The sequence below is a fragment of the Hyalella azteca genome, unplaced genomic scaffold (assembly GCF_000764305.2).
Source record: "Hyalella azteca isolate HAZT.00-mixed unplaced genomic scaffold, Hazt_2.0.2 contig9551, whole genome shotgun sequence".
NCBI lineage: Eukaryota > Metazoa > Arthropoda > Malacostraca > Amphipoda > Hyalellidae > Hyalella > Hyalella azteca.
In genome coordinates this window covers 26,245-48,087 of record NW_025939620.1, presented here as the reverse complement: position 1 = coordinate 48,087, position 21,843 = coordinate 26,245, and the positions used below count along the sequence as shown (strand labels likewise).

At 40.7% G+C, this 21,843-nt stretch overlaps 2 protein-coding genes across 2 annotated transcripts in view; one reads left to right on the top strand and one right to left on the bottom strand.

The window, feature by feature from the left end:
* Positions 1–2,843: 2,843 nt before the first annotated feature.
* On the bottom strand, positions 2,844–6,651 carry LOC125178401 (putative keratin-associated protein 4-16). The gene is made up of 3 exons (XM_047882050.1): positions 6,571–6,651; positions 5,733–6,090; positions 2,844–3,145 (listed from the first exon to the last, which is right to left on the bottom strand). The coding sequence occupies exons 1-3, from the start codon at positions 6,649–6,651 to the stop codon at positions 2,844–2,846; spliced, it is 741 nt and encodes a 246-aa protein (XP_047738006.1).
* Positions 6,652–9,101: 2,450 nt separating this feature from the next.
* LOC108670032 (muscarinic acetylcholine receptor DM1-like) overlaps positions 9,102–21,843 on the top strand; it is a 31,688-nt gene continuing 18,946 nt past the window's right edge. Inside the window, exons 1-5 of the mRNA XM_018157482.1 lie at positions 9,102–9,183; positions 9,900–10,049; positions 13,292–13,347; positions 14,396–14,877; positions 19,490–19,696. Of these exons, the coding sequence (XP_018012971.1) occupies positions 9,102–9,183; positions 9,900–10,049; positions 13,292–13,347; positions 14,396–14,877; positions 19,490–19,696 (977 nt within the window). The remainder of the gene's footprint in view (positions 9,184–9,899; positions 10,050–13,291; positions 13,348–14,395; positions 14,878–19,489; positions 19,697–21,843) is intronic.

Here is a 21,843-nt window from a genome sequence, read left to right as displayed (position 1 = left end):
CAGGAAGAAGGTAAAGATGACGCTGAGTGTTTGGCAAGTGGCCTAAAAGCTGTCATATTTTTTTAAGATAGAACTCGAAGCAAGAGATTTTTAAGATAGAACTCGACGCAAGAAACGGCTTTATCAGTGATGCCCAGTTTCACAAGGCGTCTCTTTCTATTCATTATAATTGAAACGTAATATTCACAGCCGACAATGACGGTTAATATATAAAACTGTTTATTATAGCTCGGTAGCAGCAAAGGTCCTAGCAAGTCTGCGTCAACTCTGGAAAAATTCTCTGTAACTACGTGCATGAACAGTAGAGGCACTTGGCCACTCGCCATTCCGCAGATATTTCACTATCATTTTTGCACGGAATGTAGGAATTTCTAACACTCCATTCTTGGACTGGCCTAAAAAAAAGTGCTCTGAGAGATAAGATTTAGATGCCTATCGCCTTTCGCTACTCCAGCTCACGTCTGATACTACTTACGCAGTTCTTTAAAAAATTTTCAGGCATCGGCAAGTTCAGAAAATAAGATCCAGGAGTTAAATTTTTTATTGAAAGCGAACTTTGAACCATCTCGTGTGAAGCCTTTCTAATCTTTTGTCCTTTTTCTCGACATCGATGAGAGTCTCGTCAAAATTTTTATTACGAGTAATTTTTTTGCATTGATAGATGAAGAGATTCCCTGTTGCTGTTCCTGTCCCAGCTTTAAATTTAATTAAAAAAATAAAATTAATAAATTAATAAAAAATTTTAAGAGTAATTGCATTGCACACGCAATCCATAAACGTTACCTACCGTAACTAGGTTATAATTTACGATCTACATAGGTCACAGTTGCCACTTTTTTTTATATCTCGTCAAAATCGAACATAACTTTTGTCTCTCGCTGCATAATCTGTTCCAAATTTCTTTTCAAATGCCCTTCATAATTATTCCTGATTTTATCTGCTTTAACCGCATCTAATGTTAAAAGCAATATTCACAATTTAACAATTTATCTAGCAACAAAGCATCCGGGAATATGGGATCACAATTATTCAAAAACTTTGACCACTGCTCCACATGTGTCGACACTATGAAAAACATCGGATAACATTATGTTGTGCTGCACGTGTTCCATAACATTGTTGATACGTTTCTGTCGTTGACTGGGTCACGTAGATTATGTAGTCGGAAAACGGTTCATAATTACAAGACAAATAAGTTAGAACTCCCATCGCGATAACTATTTTAGAATGACTTTTAAAAGCATCGCGTTTTCAGAGGAATTTGAATTCAGTGTACCACGTTGAGCAGCACGTATGGAATTTTACTGTCGCCGGAACGCACGACTAATTTGCTGCGGCATTTGGCGCGGCTGTAAATCTTACTTCGCCCCAGAGTTACTTTCGGAATTTGCATTCCTAATCGCTCCAACTTTTTAGAAGCGCTTGCAGACACAGCAGCTGGTTTCAACCAGCAGATATTCAACTTTTGTTCCTGTAATTTTTGCTGCGGATGCATAAATCGTCTCTCCCATTCGTACCTAGAGACCTGTTTTAGTAGAGTTAGCATCATTAGACAAGAGGTTACGGTATGGTTTTTGGGTATTAATTCACAGCTGTGCTGCGAACCTATCTATATTGAATTTGATTTGCATGCCAATAAGTTTTCAGTTGATCCTCGTCAATTACTTCCCTAATTATTTAATTGCGAAACAACTGATAGGAAAATCCAATACTTCAGCTATATGTCACAGTCAACAAGGGTAGCGTCATGTCTATACCGCCTGAATGCGCTCAATCTGAGTCTGGTTATAGGATCAAACATCGGATCCTTTTATCCTTCAGTTTGAGCAAAAAGTGAGACTTTGGCAAAAGCGCGATGCACTGAGTGTGTCACAATTTATTAGGATGACCCTTTCCTTTGTCTGAGTGTTTGCTGCTGTGCACAATTTCTTGCTCAAGTAAGTAGTTGTGAATATGTATATAAATGACATCTAATGCAATTCCTGAAGCAGCAATTTTTCTGCATAGGATGCAACTTTAATTTCGTGTTCAATTTTTGCACCGCACCTAGAGACCCTATATAGCTCCTGCAATTGAAGAGTACTGCACATCTTAACACATATTGTAATAAATACTGCACATCTTAACGCATATTGTAATAAATACTGCACATCTTAACACATGTCGTAATAAAAACGGCACATCTTAACGCATATTGTAATAAATACTGCACATCATAACACATATCCCAATAAATACTGCACATCATAACACATATCCCAATAAATACTGCACATCATAACACATATCCCAATAAATACTGCACATCTTCACACATATCGTAAAAAATACTGCACATCTTAACACATATCGTAATAAATACAGCTATTCTTAACACATATCGTAAAAAATACTGCACTTCTTAACACATCCTAATAAATAATGATAAATAACACATAACCTAAGCACAGTACGCCTGTTACTGATGCCAGCAGGACTTGGATTTTTCAGCATTCATTAGTTTGTTTTTCTATGCTTTTAATTTCTTGATGAGGTAGCAATCCAAGCAGACCATTGATATTTTAAGTGATTGCCTTTTCCCGTATTTAGTTCTAAATCGTGAGCTATTAGTTATATAACCATCATTGCATTTATAATAACAATAAAATTATCTACATTATGGTAACATCTTACCATCATCAAAACATTATCAATATGATTGTAATTTCTTTAACCAGCATCATAACATTATCAAAAAGATCAAACTTCTTTTCCATCATCATAACATTTTTCTCCGCAATCTAAACTTTCCACTTCTCATAATAATCCATATGAAATTTNTATAACCTGTCTCTTATACACATCTAGATGTGTATAAGAGACAGCTCCTCCACTTCCCCCGCCGCTGTCATCCAACCTTCAAGGGGAGGAAGCAGCAGCTGGGGAGGCGGAGGAGTGGAGGAGGGAGGAGAGGGGGAGGAGGGTTGACGAAGACGAGGAGACGAGTAATGGACAAAGAGAGTGTGAGGGGAGAGGAGGAGGAGGGGGAAGAAGAGGCTGGCAGTGATCAGGGGAATATGAGCAGCAAGAAGAGAAATTTGGAAAGGGGAGTGGGTGCGGGAAGATGTCGGGGGAGTAGGCTCGGGAAGGGGTCGTGGTAATGGGGCTTGTGGAAGGGGTCGTTAGAGAGAAGGGCTGAACAGCAAGGGTTTAGAATTAGGAAATGAAGATAAATGGCACATAAGAGAGTGAGAAGTAGACGTGATGGAAGGAATGGATGAAGGAGGAGGAAGATAATGGGTGTGTCGGCGATGTGATGGGGGAGGGGGAGTGGTTGGCGCCCCCCAATAACGAGGCTATAGATTTCTCCTCAGGGCGCTTAAAATTCCCCTGAAATTCCCGGCGACTCTCAGACAGCGACGCATCCTTCCCACTTCTCGGGGCTCAGATTATGGCAGGGTTATCGGAGGCCAGCCATCTTCCGTCAACTGTGAATTTAGGGCGAGATATAGGTGGCCATTCATGAACGATAGATCGACTGACTGGCTATCGTACTGGAATAATCTACCGTGTAGACGTGCCGGGCTGACGTACGAGTTGCCGTACCAGGAAGAAATGCCAGGTNCCACTCATGCTGTACCTCACACATGCCATATGTTGGCACTCATGTTGTACCTCACACATGCCACATGTTGGCACTCATGCTGTACCCTCACACATGCCACATGTTGGCACTCATACTTTACCTCACACATGCCACATGCACACCACTTGGCACCATCATCCACTGGTCCAGGCAGCAACCATACCACACAAACAAATGATTGTGTTCACATTTCAGAAGCAAGTTTGGCGAACAAGCTGTAGGATATTTTTATGCTTGCTACGTTGCTCGGCCACTCATGTCACGGCCACGACACGCAACCCCTTGTGCGTGCCACTGGGCGAATTCCTTAGTTATAAGTAAGTAAGTCTTAAGTTATAAGCAAGTTTACTCTTGCACTCTTTGCTGTAAATAGATTGCGCTTTCTTAAGTTGAAACCTGAGTCAACCTTGAGACTTATTTTTCAGAAAAAAATGCTGATTTCATGCGGCCGACGATGAGTCGTCCGTGAGAATTGAAGAAGCCCAAGTAGAGAAGCGCGCTACATGAGAACGTAGAAAACAATGCAAAAACATGCGCTGCAAGAGAGTGAAGATGCATTTTATGAAGCTAAAAGCGCTTCAAAATGCGCCAGCTGCACACTGCACAATGCACATGCAAGGCCTCCACCAGACATTTGACGCTGAATCAAAGTTCAATTAAACGTTGTCTGGTGAATCAACATTTATTGGCCCGACGTGTCCTCTCAGTGCTGGTAAAGAACAAAGTCTGATCATTTAAAAGTCCCACTCACTATGCAATGGAAAATATCATTTATAAAGTTAATCATTCTTGGTTGCCTAGAAGGAAACTGATAACACTAATTTACAAGAAGATGCTGGTGACATAAGTCGAAATTACAGAACACCGACCTTGATATCAGATCTAATCAAGGTGTTTGAAAAAATAATGAACATGGAGACCTGTCCCACATAGAAAACGAACTATATCCTAGTTTGATTGATTATTATTATTACATTGATTATATTTGATATTGATTTTCTAGTGAATCTGCGATTCAAGCAATCTATAGGTGACATTAATATTATGAACTATACAACCTCAGAAAACAGAGTTCAAGGTAAAATCATACATGTTTTCGAGGTTACCAAGGGGCATCACCGACGTCTTTTGGTTATGTTGAAGAGGAAGCTGACATCGATGCTGGAAGTGGAGGCTGGTATACCGGTAGTTGGACTTTGGGAAAGCTTCTCACAGAGTGGATCGGATATTGTCATTCAAAAAACTAAGGCTACTGGGTGTAGTAGCTAGGTAGCCTTTTAACATGGACCCACAGCCTGTTACCTGAAAGGGTCAAGCCGTAGCGGTTGTAGACTCAAAATCGAGTGAGCCAATGGTGAAAAGCAAAGTGCCGCATAGTTGAGGCCTTGATCAATCCTCTTCCATAAATGCTTACCTGGTTTGCTCATCTTCATCGTCACTTCAGGACAATTTCAGGAGTACTGATGAGTATTACAGTCAAATGGGCCCAGTAGCTGCTGCAGGAAGACTTTTCTGCAGTCTATGGCTCTGACTAAGAAAATAACATGCAATTCAACTGGATCAAGTTTAAAGAAATTATTTACGTATTTGATGCACATGTCGAGATGGTCAACCGCTACTTGGCAGTGGCTGAAACGTTTTGAAAATTTAGAAGCAGCGTTTTTACGACCTTGGAGTGTTGATGATCTGAGAGGTAACCACATGTTTGGTAACCACGTAGCGGCAATAGTTGAGAGAGGCAGACGACAGATAATGTGGATCTTGCCGACTTTTCAAGTAAGAGAAACGTCAAGCATTACACTACTCAGAACCCTTGTGCTCCCCATTCTGAAGTATTTCTGCCAGCTTTGGACGCCTCTCCCGGCGAGTGCGGTCCAGTAATTTATGGGAGCAGGGCTACTGGAAAAGACCGACTCACTTAGAATTGTACATACTAGGCAAGAGGAAAGAAAAAGGTTCATTATGATGTACAAATGAAAATGCGCTGTTTTGGGCGGTAGGCACACGGCATCAGATGGGAAGCGCACTGCAAGGGGTAAAGGTTCGCTGCACAGTGCGAAGGCTCGCTGCACGGGCGAAAGGCTCGCTGCACAGGGCGAAGGCTCACTGCACAGGGCGAAGGCTCGTTGCACGGGCGAAGGCTCGATGCAAAGGGCGAAGGCTCGCTGCACAGGGCGAAGGCTCGCTGCACTGGCGGAAGGCTCACTGCACAGGGCGAAGGTTCGCTGCACAGGGCGAAGGCTCGCTGCACAGAGCGAAGGCTCGCTGCACGGGCGGAAGGCTCGCTGCACAGGGCGAAGGCTCACTGCACAGGGCGATGGCTCGCTGCACATGGCGAAGGTTCGCTGCACAGGGCGAAGGCTCACTGCACAGGGTGAAGGCTCGCTGCTCGGACAGAAGGCTCGCTGCACAGGGCGAAGGCTCGTTGCACAGGCGAAGGCTCGCTGCACGATACGACAGGCTCGCTGCACAGGGCGGGAGGTGTGCTGAGGTCACCTTAAAGTTACCGTGGCGACGCTCGCTCGCCGCGACTGCCATACCTGACGCAACTCTTGCCTACCGACGGCAACGAAGCCGCAACGTTGACGTCGTCCGGCGTAGGCGGCAGCACCGCCACCACCACGGAACGCTCGTCGCCGTTGTGCGTCTCGTGATCCTACAGCCTTGACATTCCAGCTCATAACCACCGGGCAATAACATCTGAGACACTCCAGCTCGTTACAGCAATTCGCTGTCACCCACGTCACACCACGCGCTTTAGTAATGCACTGTCATTTAAGTGCCCGGTCTTAGAGGTTCCGCTATAAGGTCATCGTAAGGCTTTCGTAAGGTCTTCCTAAGACCTTCTTTAGTTCGTCGTGAAGTCGTCGCAAGCTGGACGCAAGGTCGCGGTCGTCGTAAGGCCGTCGTAAGGTCGTCCTTAGGCATTCGTAAGTTTATCGTACAATCGTCGTGAAGTCGTCATAAGCCGGTCGAAAGGTCACGGTCATCTCAAGGTCGTCGTACGGTTGTCGTAAAGTCGTCATAAGGCAATCGTAATTCCGTTGGATGGTCGTCGTATGGAAGTCGTGAGAACGTCGTACGTTGATGCGTATGTTCGTTCGCGGTCGCAGTTCATCGCAAGTTAAAGTCGCTCTGCGCGGCCCGAGGCTGCGCCCGGTCCGGAAACCTGCCGGAAACTGCCGAGTTTATCGCGACCGACTCGCTACCTCGGGAGCGGTCCTAAGAAATCAACGATGCTTTATCGGTGGTCATTTAATTAACTCTTCAAGGGCATACAGAAACAGAATACACTTTTCGCTGATGTTTTCTAAATTATACTTTCCGTATATTTTTTAACATTTTTTTATCGACATTGTCGAAAAACTACAACAAACTCTCATAATATGCCGGAAATAGGATTTACCATGAGAAAAATTCAGTAACGAATGGGAATTTTCAATCATTACGAATTTCCTACGAGTCTGAATTCACAACGCGGCATATGCCTGAAATAGGATTTACCATAATAATAATTCGGTAACAAATGGAAAATTTCAATCACTACGAATTTCCTACTAGTCCAAATTTAACGTGCGGGTAAATTTTCAACTGGAGCTAATTATCAACACTCGCAAACAAGCAACGAATGTAAATTATCAATTCCGAACGAATGCAAACGGCCAAGTCATCAGGCGGGCGGCCCTCGAGTGGCTGGTAAAGGCGGCAGAAATCGCCGCCAGAACTCCACGGTGAAATTGCCGAACATTTCAGTGCTGATTATTGCTAGCTCCGTGTGTGAGCTGCGTGCTGAAAGCGCACAATATCAATTATCATTAATTCAGCAACGACAACGTTTTATATCGATCCTTTATCATAAGATAAGATTTGTATCCGCCATTAAAATATGGCAAAATTTAAATTAATTCTAAAACTAGAACCGTTCTTAATGTGGTCGATTAACATATTTCTTCCTATTTAATTTCATTTTACTTATTAAATTTATTTGATTACATGCAAGACGAATGAATAAGCGTGGAAGTATTATTGTCGTAGCATTTGGTTAATGATAAATGCGAGTGTTACTTAAGTGAATGGGAAACCAAGTAATAGCTCAATAATTATAACCACTGTAATCATGCTTGGGAACGATACGGGAAAATATTACAAAAATACATGAGATTATCAAGGGAAAGAAACTTTAAAATATTCCAATATAACAGGCAGGAGTTTGGATAACTGGAAAAGAGTAAAACGATCAAGAAATGTTACAAATATACGATCGAAAAGTTTCATGCTAGTTTCATGAAAGTTTCCTGTTCATTTTTGCAACGCTGTAACATTAAAGTCTTGGATGCAAACAATTAGTAGTTAGTCTCACCGCATTCTAATTCGATAAACTTGTGCAAAGTTTGAAGCTGCAAAGTTGGTTTTCCAAAAGTTTTAAATCACGTCAGTGAGCGAGAAACTTTCTCGGAACGGGACCATATTCAGAATCAATTAAAATTTGTCATTGTTTCTATCACCCATGCCTAATCTGTCGAGAATTTCGAATGCATGTAGTGTTTTCTTAAGCTAAGATGAACATATCTTATCGTCAATAATCTCGTTCTTCGGGGTTGGGGCATTTTACGAGTAAGAGAGACGGTCCAATCGCACTATTAATTTACAAGCTAGTGTTAGTTAAGAGTATTTTAGAAGTTACTTGAACTCTAATTTGAACTCTAACTGTGTCATTTATAGATCTAGTTATTGAAAATTAGTTTTAATATATGCTTTTTCCCTATAATGCTCTTATGAACATAAAAATTGTAATTAAATTGGTAGAATCTTAGTATATTAATTGCTTGCTAGCAAAGCCGGAGTTGCCCAGGATGAATAATTGATGCCTTATACAAATTCCTCTCGAATCACGTTACTTACTTAATCACTTCGAATTTCGTTATTCCGAATCGGGTCAATAATTTTGATAAATAATAAAATTGCGATAACTGTTGTACCAGTCATTCCAAATCACATTCAGCATAGAGCTTCTATTTTACTCCCAGTTTGAAAATTGGAAGATAACAAATTTCTAATACAAGAATTCCTTCTACCTAAGTAAAATAGTCAACAGTTTTTACAAATACTGTAACTCTCTCCTCTCACCTCACTTTCCAATTTTTCACAATTCCGTCGTTTTTTTTATATAGAATTAAATTCCCAGTTAACATGTCGATGCGATAACTATCCTGGATACGCTCTCCCCTATTTATTTGCCTTCAGGCTTCAAAAACACACAAAGTCGAAAAAAGTTGTATGAAAAATAAAAAGTTGCGAATACTTTGTATTCTAGAACGAAAGTTAAATTGTAGATCCATGCTGTATTTTGGTTCAAACGGGACTTTCTCTACTTGCCATATATACCTTTATTTCAAAATTATTAACTGGATTCGGAAAAACGGGATTCAAAAGGGCGGGATCCGGAGTAACAAAATTCCGAATGACTGGATTTAGGATGACGGGATTCTTGATGCCTGGATTAGGGAAGATGAGATTCGAGACGACGGATTGCCGAGAAAAGGAATCTTGCTCTTCAGGTATTATCCATCCTATGCAACTCCAGCTCACGCTGCTGCCCTAACAAAATTTATAGTCATCCTAGCTTCTGGTAATCCAAATCAGAAGCTGCCGCGCCTGCAAATTTTCACTGGGTGGTTAGATATAATCTAAAGATTTTTGTACGATTTTTTGCCATGCAGTATCGTTCGCTCTATATCACGTATGGGGACGGCAAAGCGTTCTCATCCATGCACGCTTATTCATCAATGCCTATAACCAAATTTGATTTTGAATTGCAGATGATGTTTTTCATTGATCACCATGTCTTTACAGCTCGATGAGCGTACAAACATTTGTATTCATTTAAGTGCAACGAGTGTAAATTAAAAACCTCCTGTCACGACCACGGACTCCCACACTCCCTTTGATCCCTTCTCTCCCTCCTCCTACTCTACTGCACCGCCCACCTACATCACTCCATCCTCTACACGAGTCGCTCCTTCTCCATCGGAGACAACGCCTTTTGGAAATTTTAAAGGATTCCCACCGACAAAAATTTACCGAAGTCAAACCGTTCCTAATCCTCTGGAAAGCTCGTCTCTTGAAGATCAGGTGCACGATTATTCACCATCAAGTGCCGCCCACGAACTTGGTTTTTCCAGCGATCAGGATGAATCATCGAATTTCCATGATGTTCGGTGGGTTGATTATTTGTTAAAATTAAAGCCAACAGTCGCTGTTTCTTTTGGAAGAGGCGTAGAGTCTGAAGACCCTGTAGGGTCTGTTCAACAGACCGTTCTGGAGTCAACAGAAGACCTGGAAAACGACGTGCAAGACGACCATGACTTCTGGCAGGAGCTTCGCTACTGGAGTGACCAGGCGCTGCGCAACCTCCATGAACCTGGTCTGTACCAAATTTACGATACCACAATAACCCTGCTCTATTATACCATAATAACCCTGCTTTATGATACCACAATAACCCTGCTTTATGATACCATAATAACCCTGCTATATGATACAACCATAATTGCTTTATGATACAACCATTTTTTATACCATAATAACTCTGCTCTGAGCGGGAGGTTGTGTGATGAGTAGCAAGCTAACCCGTCGTGTTAATCCTATGTTGGCCGTGCGCTGTTCAGGTTGGTTAAGGTTTTTTGCTCTTTGGACCCATGGTTAAGAAATATGAAGTCTGGATCTGCATTACTTTCCACTTTTTGAGCCGTAAACTGTCTATATATTTTCTGTACCGATCAAAGACTCAAAATTTAAGCTTAGAATATCCCGATGCGATTTACAGGGCTCACGAGAACAAAAATTTAAAGCGAAACCAACATTCAACTTGATTTGTTCTTCACTCCGCTCTGTGAAGAACGATTGTCTCCCTTACCATTACTGTTATCATTATTAAGCTCTAATCTATCAAATTAAATATCCCTGCTCATTTATGTACCATTTAAAACTGCACGTGAAATATACTATTTTTGATTACCATACAACCGCGCCTAAATGTCAATTAAAGACGATGATGGAATCCGTTCCATAAAGAAAAAAAACTAAGAAACTTAGTTTTTGAGAGGATCAACAAACGAAACTATCTCAAATGTTATATGCGTGTACGATACCGCGGAGACGCTCTGCCGAGAAGCTCATATCGCCCCATAATATTACAGCGTCACGCGCCTGCATCGCATCTGTGCTACCATGCGGATAAACCGCGGCGACATTCAGAAAAAAATTTCTTCCCAGAAACTCCAGGTCGACTTTTAGGAACAGGCATGTTAACCTGTCTTGGGTTTGCCTGCTTCTCATCACACACAAACTTGCGAGAAAGCAGTAGGTTGACATACCAATCCTAGAATATCATGACGATCTTGCAAAAAATTTCTTCATGACTTCGTGAAGCTGTCTGGACAAATCTTGTATCTTGGGTGTCATGAAATCCAGATCGTGCATTACATCGTACTAGAAATGACCGTAGATGTTGTCATAATAAGCATTCGTTCTTGTTCAGTTACTTCAGTAGTATATATAGGCAACACAGTGAGAATAGATAGGTTAACTGTTGGAAAGTAATGAGCATTTAAACCCGCTCAAAGCGAAAAACTAAAATAAGTATAGAAATGCGTCTGTCTTTTTTCGGTGCATCAAAAGAGAAATTATCAGGAGATATAATGAACCAATTATTTTATAAATATATTATTTGAATGACTGTAAATGTTATTTTTTTAGACATAACTGACAGAAACAAAACGCTTAGAACATTACCCGAGGGAATACTCGTAATTAGTTCATCCGTAATACGAACTTATTCTAATACAAAACGGCAAGAAAATATTTTGGACATAAAAATTTCTTTAATAGTTTCAAGCGAAAATAAAATAGTGGGATATGTTATCAGTTTTTGTGGGAAATGGTGTTTGATTCAGGGAAAATACAAAATATTTTCAGTCTTTCTGGGATCTTAAAGATTCCTTAACAGCACCTGAAGTACCATGAATTCTCTAAATTGATGGAAAATTCCCATGAACACTCGTAACTTATAAAATAATATTGACGAACCGAAGTTTTAAAATAATTTTGTCTCAAAACAACCGCATTACAAATTCGGGCGAGTGAAAGATAATTGAAAAGCCATTTTAGAACGAAACATGCCATCTAATATGTTCCAGAAAACTGTCCAATAATGTAACATGTCGCATAACATATTCCGATAAGTTTTCAAAATTAAATTCAACTTTCCTCAGGGCAAGAATTCGAAATCAAATATTGCACTGAGATTTCAGAATTCTTTAAAGAGTGAACGAAATTTTTTCATGTTAATTCAATTGAAAAGTTCAAAATTATTTTTACAACGTTTGATGAGCTTATATGTTACCGTCAATGCAACTTTGTTACTTTTGCATGAGACTTCGAGAGTAGAATATCCAGCCCCACGATCGGTGCAAGAAATCTTATTTTGCGAACAAATTCAAAATCAATTTGGTCATAATTACGCCTTGATGGTTATTACACTACGTTATTATGTAGGTAGTTTTTTACTCAACACGGTTTTTACGCTTAGCTGTTGACTTCTAATAAGTTGTTGCTGTCAAAGCAATGCAAGATATTTCGACACCGCTTGAAGCCATGATGCGTGACTCTTCGGATTGTATAGTACAATGGCATCGCATTTTTGGCCAATTGAAGTCGAATGGGGCTTGTCAAAAAATTTGTAGTGATAACAATTGATCAGTATAACACTCAAAACAATAACAAATAAAACATAACATAAAATAGTGCTGTCGGCGCTGAAGAGTAGGCCTGATGTGGCCTGTCGCCGATTCTTACTTTTCGTGACTTGTTCGCGGAAGATCTAAAAATCGTGTCATTTGACCGGATCTTTTCAGGACTGACGATCGATAGTTTCAAATAGCTACTATAGACTTCCGCCGGCTTTGATATGGTGCTAGGCATTTCAAGTCTGAACGTATATTTTTAGACAAAATACAAATGAACACATACAAATATGTTAGTGCGAAACCTGGAATATTTTTCTCTGATCAGATGTATTTTTAGAGGCAAGTTCATAAGATTATTCCTCGCATCAGAATTTAAAGGTTATATAAAGTAGGATGATATCTGCTTCTCCCTTCCTTTCAAGTTGATTAGCGCCAACTTGTGACATCCGAAGAGCTTCGTTTACGTTCGGCGGAAGACATCACAAATTAGATTTTGTTCTGAATGAGGGACCTAGCGGGGCTGGAGCCTCGGCAATAATTCGAGCGGAGCTTTGGAAGTGCGGCAATTTGGGGGTTAGGCAATACGTACAGCGGCTGATAAGTTCCGAGGCTATAAGTTTGAGTTAAAATACCTATATAAACTGAACACTTAAGCACGGTCTTTAAACAACGCGATAAAGCAACCTGGAGACGACTAAATTTTATGGCAGAACCATCGCTTGTTCAAAGATATGAGAACATTCCGATCAATGTTTTTATATTGACATTTCGGGAGAGTAAAATGTGTAATTTTCGGCGTAAGAATATTATTATAAACCTAAAGCGCATTTTTATTGATGAAAATTCCATGTAAGATCGTCCCTTACTATTAGCAGATTATTTGAAATGACGTCATTAAAACGCATTCCATCACTCGCAGGAACACGCTGGCCGGCAGATGGCAGCTACACTGACGAGCCTGAACTTCTGCTGCAGGTGTGACGTGTGGTGACGTGTGGTGACGTGTGGTGACGTGTGATGACGTGTGGTGACGTGTGATGACGTGTGATGACGTGTGGTGACGTGTGACATGAAGTGATGTGTGATGATCCTCGAATGTGGCGACTTGTGACTTATATTCACGTGTGGTGATCTTTGAAATGGGATGACGTGTGGTGACATGTGGTGATCAGTGAAGAGGGGTGACGTGTGAAGTGTGGTGACCTATGATGACGTGTGATGACGTATGATTCCAGGTGGAGATGTGCGACGTGTGATGAAATGTAATTCATCACAATTGATGACTCTATATTTAGACATATTATATGCTTCCGTTGTTTGTATAAATTCCAAACTCCTTCACCAAAATTATTAGCCAAAGATTTTCACATAAATTGTATCGGTAGATGTAACGTCGGAATTTGGTAGCAGAAAAAAAAAACAAATTGGACAAAAATGATTATGTATCTGCTAACCCCATTAGTGCTTCGGGAAACGTCAAACTTTATATAATTTACTTATTATATATTTCTATACTTAATATAAGGGTATATTATATTCCATAAAGGAAAACTATGGCTTTTAAAAAAATGGACAATGAACTTCCATTCCGACTCACCGCTCTTCCTAGCTAGATCCCAGCACGAGTACAATATCCGCTTTCTGATCTTTCCATAAATTCGGCCTTTCTTCTTCCTCCACTCTTCCTTCACAAGGCACTTAGAACTTGCCAGAGACCCTCCGTTAGCTCATTAAAAGCATAACTATGTAACGAGCAAGAAAGTTCTAAGCCGAAAAGTTCCCTTCAAACGCTGGGCGAGAAGCTCAGTCTAGCTGTCACGAACACGAGATGTGTTGTTACAACGGAAATGAGAAAACCAAGACGTAATAGACTTGCATTAAACGAAGGCCAAATCGCGTTCTTCAGAAAATTTAATATTGTTTATGCTATAACAGTAAAGCAGAATGAAAATTTGTCAGGGTGGTTGATATCCTATAGGTTGCACTTTTTATGTATCCTAATCATGATTTTTTCCACTCACAGCAGGTGACAAATGCACCGCAACCAACAAACAACTCTCTTCAGCTCCATGAGAACTTCTCAAACTTCAACACTTCTTTTCACCTCGAGTGGGGGCTGTCCTCGAGTTTTTTCAACTCGTCTTTGCTGGGCTCAACGGTCGCCCCAGATCCGCTCGATGAGTGGCTCACGGCCTCAGACGCATTCTTCAACTCAACTTCAACGTTGCTCAACGCAACTAATTCAACTCGCCAGCAGGAATCTAGCCTCCTGCCATCGCTCAACTCAACCATGTCTTCCGATGACGTTGCGCAGTGGACGCCGTCATCCACGGCCGCCGTTGTGCCGGCCGTAATGCCGACCGTGGCCCCGAATGTGCTGTCGTCGGTGCTGCTCAGCACGGCGCTAGCCTCGGTTTCCTTAGCTCCAGTGCACGATAATCCTTTCTTGTCCCTCACATCCTACAGCAACATCACTGCTGATTCCTACGCAGAATCCTACCTTAAGTGAGTTTATTTATATTTTATTTCATGGTATTTTGAAGTTAATGGTATATATTATTATTATTATTGTTATTAAGGGTATTTATTATTATTATTATTAACGGCAATTATTTTTATTATTATTACTTATTATTATTATTATTTTGACGTTAATGTTAATGTTAACGCTAATTCACACGCTCCATGCACTTGGTTTTATTCCATTTATTATGTGCGGCGGAAAACACCAATGCAGAATAATTTTCAAATTTCCTGTAGTGAGTTTACGATACAGAAATTCTAATTAATAGTCTGATTATTAATTGTCTAATTAATAATAGGGAGTAATTAGTTTTTTTAACGGTGATGGCATTGGCGGTCGCCTTCATTTACCTTTGTTCTCCACAATAGATGTTGCCTTTCACAACTGTTTTCTATACAGTGAAGCAAATTAATTTGCCTTTACAATGGCAGTTGTTGTTAAGCCACACATGCAGTTCGTGTTTACCCAATCCTTGGCTCATTATAATCAAAATAACTACAAATGAAATTAAACATTGCCGTGAAGCCATCGTGTTCAAAGTGCATATGCTTGTTGCCAAGGCAATGCATGGTTGGTCGGTTAGTAGTCGTCGCTAAGCGACTTCCTTTTCTTAAGAATTTTCTGCATTTGTGAGCAATTTTGCTTATCAATCTTAAGTTACGCTAATCAACGCTGAAACATAACATCTATGCATAATTTAACATGTTAATTGAGTGTGTAACAGCAGCATCCACTCCAATGAAATTTGTCACCCTTTAACGGACGTAACTAAAATTTAAAAAAAAAATAATTAATCAGTTTTCTCCTGTATTTGTTTCTTAAGATGCAATAGCACCGTAATAATGTTAATAGATCACTCATCTGTCTTCTTTCAAACTATCGCCGCGTTGAAAGACTTTCTTGAGGAATGTGCAGCACCAATTTTAATAGGCAACGTTAGTTTTGTACACTCTAGTAAAGTTTGGACCCTTTCAAATGTACAACACTGCCATTTCAATGCACCAAATTATCTTTTCAATACACAATATGACAATTTAAATGCACGACATTGCTGCTTTAAAGCTCAACAACGCTGTTTCAATTCCACTATCATTGATTAAATGCACAGCATCGCCGATTAAACACCCTACATCGCCGCTTTAATGCAGAACATTGCCATTTAAACACCCTACATCGCCGCTTTAATGCAGAACATTGCCATTTAAACACCCTACATCGCCGCTTTAATGCCTGTCTCTTATACACATCTAGATGTGTATAAGAGACAGTCACTATAGGGTGAGTGTGATCACCATCACTGTAGGGTTAGTGTGATCACCATCACTATAGGGTGAGTGTGATCACCATCACTGTAGGGTGAGTGTGATCACCATCACTATAGGGTGAGTGTGATCACCATCACTGTAGGGTGAGTGTGATCACCATCACTGTAGGGTGAGTGTGATCACCATCACTGTAGGGTGAGTGTGATCACCATCACTGTAGGGTGAGTGTGATCACCATCACTGTAGGGTGATCATCATCACTATAGGGTGAGTGTGATCACCATCACTGTAGGGTGAGTGTGATCACCATCACTATAGGGTGAGTGTGATCACAATCACTGTAGGGTGAGTGTGATCACCATCACTATAGGGTGAGTGTGATCACCATCACTGTAGGGTGAGTGTGATCACCATCACTGTAGGGTGAGTGTGATCACCACCACTGTAGGGTGAGTGTTCTCACAATCACTATAGGATGATCACTATCACTATACGGTGAGTGTGATCACCATCACTGTAGGGTGATCACCATCACTATAGGGTGAGTGTGATCACCATCACTGTAGGATGATCACCATCACTATACGGTGAGTGTGATCATCATCACTGTAGGATGATCACCATCACTATACGGTGAGTGTGATCATCATCACTATACGGTAAGTGTGATCATCATCACTGTAGGGTGAGTGTGATCACCATCACTGTAGGGTGAGTGTGATCACCTTCACTGTAGGGTGAGTGTGCTCACCATCACTGTAAGGTGAGTGTGCTCACCATCACTGTAGGGTGAGTGTGATCACCATCACTGTAGGGTGAGTGTGATGACATCACTATAGGGTGAGTGTGATCACCATCACTGTAGGGTGAGTGTGATCACCATCACTATAGGGTGAGTGTGATCGCCATCACTGTAGGGTGAGTGTGATCACCATCACTGTAGGGTNTTATAAAAAAAGAATCACAGTAAACCAAATGTCAAAAAGTATATAATTTTCATCGATCACAATAATCCAAATGTGCATGGTTGGAGTGTCTGCACGACCGATAAACCTATAGCAATTCTTCCGTCTTACACGTCTTCATGATCCAAAAAAATATTTTCAAGTCGTAAAGTGTAAACGACACACCGAATATAAATGTCTTCAGGGCTGTAGGCGAGTCAAGGAGCTAATTGTGAGTAAGTAATTCAGGTGTAATAAAATAATAAGAAAGATAATTTTGATTTTCTTTCGGGGACAACTTTGTCCCTGTCTCTTATACACATCTAGATGTGTATAAGAGACAGCATCTATTTGATGCACTCGTATACAAAAACACTCTAGACTATACTGCCACTAACACAACAGCGCTCCAACACCCTATACAGTATACACTCATCTGCTCAACACTACTCTACCATATTCTCATGTAAACAACGATCTACCTACACTAATTTAACACCCCTCGATATTTACAAGAGCCACCCTGCACTCAATTATACCACACTTCTCTACTCTATATTAAACTAAAGGAGTGTTGCTCATACGTTACACTCTTTTACCCTTTACCGCCTGACATGAGTAACCGGAGCAATCTTGTCACAAGCCTACTTCCCAAAAAGGATACGTTGCTAGTGAGCGCAAAATGACTTGCACTGATGGTTGCCGCCGCCTACGACAACTTTAAAATGTTCTCTGTTGCGTACAAACGTCCTCAGGTTGCTACACTCGATAGTTTACGTGTAATTTAAGTTGAAAGTTATCTTCCCAGATAGTGACATACGCAGTAGATGAATTACTCCCACTCAACCACCTTCCCTGACATGCATAACATTCCCTCGCGCCCTCATCTCGCGATGCATGCACTGGAAGACGGTCCACCCTCAAACGTTTTACTGCCACACTGCAGCATGGACTTAATTGTAGCAGTCTTTCCTCGTCAGAGGCCCGTCTTTCTTCGTCTCATGATCCGTCTTCCTCGTAGCGAACAATTATTCTACCATCACTACCATCGTCTTCCGAGTTCAGAGGTCTCCACTAACCTGCGATTCTCGCATTAACAAAAAGAATGTATACGAGAGAAATACGACCGAACCAAAGCGAAGGATAATACCTCTGATATCTACCCACGTTCACCCTATACGATTATTTACTTTATCTACAGAAGCTTTATCTACTTGCGGTCATCTACTCACACTCTTTTATTACTCAGATCTGTACTCCAAAGTCTAGTCGAGTTTAAGTTTCCAGAAATCGTCCCAGAATTAAAAAAATTAGAACAATTTGCGGTAGCCTGGATCCATAGTATGTATTCGATGAACACAATTAATTTTAATGGCTTTTTAACGGAATAGCCTCGTCCGGAATTTGTTAGGACTGTTGGTGAGGAAAAATTCAATTTCGAACATTGTATATCGTATTGAAGTTAAACCTAAAAGAATGAAGAAATCTGATATTAACCTAGCGTGTTTTGTAATAGGAGCGTAGTAATAAAATATAATGCTGGTGCATCACTATTCTGCGTATCAAATTTTTGTTTAAATCTGCTACAATAACATATAGCGAAGTTCGAATTTTGAACGTGAGGTTTGTCCCTACGTTCTTCGCTAAAATAACACTTGACGACGCACGCGTGACGATGTTACTCACGACGCATGACGTTGTTACTCACGACGCATGACGCTGTTACTCACGACGCATGNAGAATAGCATTGTAATTAGTACAATAATTGGATGCAATTACGAGTCACGATTGCAAAAAATTGTGAACAGTAGTGTAATGATTCCTGCTGGTAATTCCTGCGCATGTTCATCAAAACCTTTTTTTTGTGTGTGTTTCAATAATAGGACAATCACAACAATATAGACCAAAAAATTATTCAAGGATAAGGCAAGCACAGCAAAATAACCCGACAATTATTTAAGGATAAGGCCTGTCTCTTATACACATCTAGATGTGTATAAGAGACAGGCCCTACATCGAGGGCGGCAGGTGGGTGACTGGGCCTACATCGAGGGCGACAGGTGGGTGACGGGGCCCTTTACTCCTAGCATTAAATAAATACAAAAAGGTGGGTCACAATGACCCTTTATATCTGACCTCATATATAGTGGATATCCAATTAATGCGTTAGATCAGATGCCATACTATCAAAAATTACTAACGGCGTGTACGTAGCGACCTACGTACACGCTGCGGCCGATTTTTTGTCTGTGATTTGTTGGTTTGGCTTGAGAAGCCGTCAGTTACTGGCTGACGAAGCAACAAACTCGTAACCCTTTTTCATAGCAGTTCCTGAACCTTGACAATGAATGCACATTAGGTGAATGTTGCGATGTCTCCCCAGGACCGTAGAGCCTGGGCGCTGCTACATTCAGTTCATCAAGACCAACGAGTACATCACATTCGGCACGGCCATCGCAGCTTTCTACCTGCCGGTGACGGTGATGATTTTCCTGTACTGGCGCATCTGGCGCGAGACCGAGAAGCGTCAGAAGGATCTCACGCACCTACAGGCCGGCAAGAAGGATCCTAGCAAGAGATCCAACTCCAGGTGAGACCAGAGCATTGATTTATGAGGTATAATTTTCTTGTAGATTTATTATGACTTTATTGCATCGATTTATGAGGTATAATTTCCATTTATATTTATGGTGACTTCATTAAATGAGTGTGAGATGCAGCGGATAAACAAAACATGCTTTCGCTGCTCGGCAAACCATTGTACCCGAAGAAATGCGCGACACTTTGTTAAAATAGCCATACCATTTTTGTCCATATGTAGGTCATCTTGACCCAGTTTGACTCATCTAATGAGCGTATCGATGCAACTTACGTCATTGAACTAAGGGTATGAAGTGTGTCACTATCTGGACATTATTACACATTAGTTTTTCTGTATTAGAATTTTTTTGTTGGTGGTTTTTGATCTGATTCTGTCGACTAGATTTAGTCGAGTAATAATAAACACGTAACGATCATCAGCCGCTAATAATTCTCCGAATATTCTCTGAACAAACTCATATGAAAAATTAACTCATGAATTAATGATAGCTGATAATCGTGCGTCAGCCGATTGCCAATACGATATTCGTTAATTTTCGAAAATGTTGTTGAGGAAAATAATATTCTTGATCATCAGCGAACTATCGTCCAGTGGCCACCGATGACGCGCCTCTGACAGTTTAATGAGAATATCTGCGTAAGGTCAGAATATACGCGTAGGTTGTAATACGAACTGTGCGTAGGTTGCTATACGAGCTGTGCGTGGGTTGCTATACGAGCTGTGCGTGGGTTGCTATACGAGCTGTGCGTGGGTTGTTTGGAGGAAGGTTTTGGTTTTTCTGAATTGTTGTTGGATATGAATAAGATTTTAGCGTCCCTCTTCCTTAATTGATTGATGCGATTGTAAATCGAGTAGGCTAGGGTGGAGTGAAAAATCTGATGTTTAGTATGTTTATTGATGGTTTGAAGAATGACGGCACTACCAACACCTGCATGCGGGCGGTTGGTCATTAGAATACAAACATGACATTAACATATTGGAATAACAATATCAAAAGAATGTAAAACACAATTTAGAAATTTATTTATTACGTTTTCCTGAAATACTCAGTTGCATTAAAAGAATTTAATTCTAGTGAATAACTTAGCAGCTTACCCCTTAATATAGATGTTAACCCCACGGCGCCGTCTGGAAAATGACTTAGCTACCCGATGCGCGATTGGCAGATGGTTCTCCACTGGCATTCTTAGAAATTTCACAATATTTTCTGGTACGATTTAATATAAAATAATTTCGACATTTACTAAACTTCATCATTCAGTAATTACACGAGTGTTATTGGTGCTCAAAATTGATGAAATACTAGTGCGAGTCACTACAGTTGCTATACGAGCTGTGCGTGGGCTGCTATACGAGCTGTGCGTGGCTGCTATACGAGCTGTGCGTGGGTTGCTATACGAGCTGTGCGTGGGGTGCTATACGAGCTGNGTGTCAATATAGACAATAATTATTGAGCTGTGAGCCAAAAATATTATTTTCCCTGGATAAAAAATATATATAAATTTAGCAAAGAAGCTGCACAAAGTCCAGAATGTTGTTTTTTTCGTGTTCTTTCCGTCTGTTGTGCTATCGATGAAAATGTTTTACTGCCGAATGCCACTATTTAAAAAAATGTTTTCGACACTATTCGAAATCGACGGCTTATTTATTGACGGCTCTGAATTCACGCTAATTGACCTCCATCACCACAACCGAGTCGTTACATGCAGTGGGATTTACGTGAGGATCTTTCCATGACCAACGAAAAGGTGGAATCAGCAATTGCGTGCACCTGTTGACTGCGTGAGGCTAACATATTTTTTTAAGTGACGTAAGCGATCTGCAATTAGATTCCTTATTTTGGCAGTTATGTCAGTTTGGCAGTTATGTTTTGAAGTGCAGTGATGTGCTTGAAGTGCGTAACGAGCTTGTTAATTTGTTTATTATTGTCTTACCATTGAATAGAATGAGCAATTTATTCAGAGGTGAAAAAGTATTTGTTTTCTCAGTAATTAACGCTGTCGCCACATTGCTCTAGTCGCCTCATTACGTCAGCAACAGTGGTAAGAATAGCATTGTAATTAGCGCAATAATTGAATGCAATTAAGAGTTACGATTGTAAAAAATTGTGAACAGGAGTGTAATGATTCCTGCTA

Coding starts and splice junctions, on each gene's coding strand:
- LOC125178401 (XM_047882050.1), bottom strand. CDS start 6,651: ATGACGACTTTACGACAACCGTACGACGACCTTGAGATGACCGTGACC. Junction 6,091..6,570: donor ATGACGACTTCACGACGATT/GTACGATAAACT, acceptor CGCCCTGTGCAG/CGAGCCTGTCGTATCGTGCA. Junction 3,146..5,732: donor ACGAGCCTTCGCCCTGTGCA/GTGAGCCTTCGC, acceptor CCCTTCCACAAG/CCCCATTACCACGACCCCTT.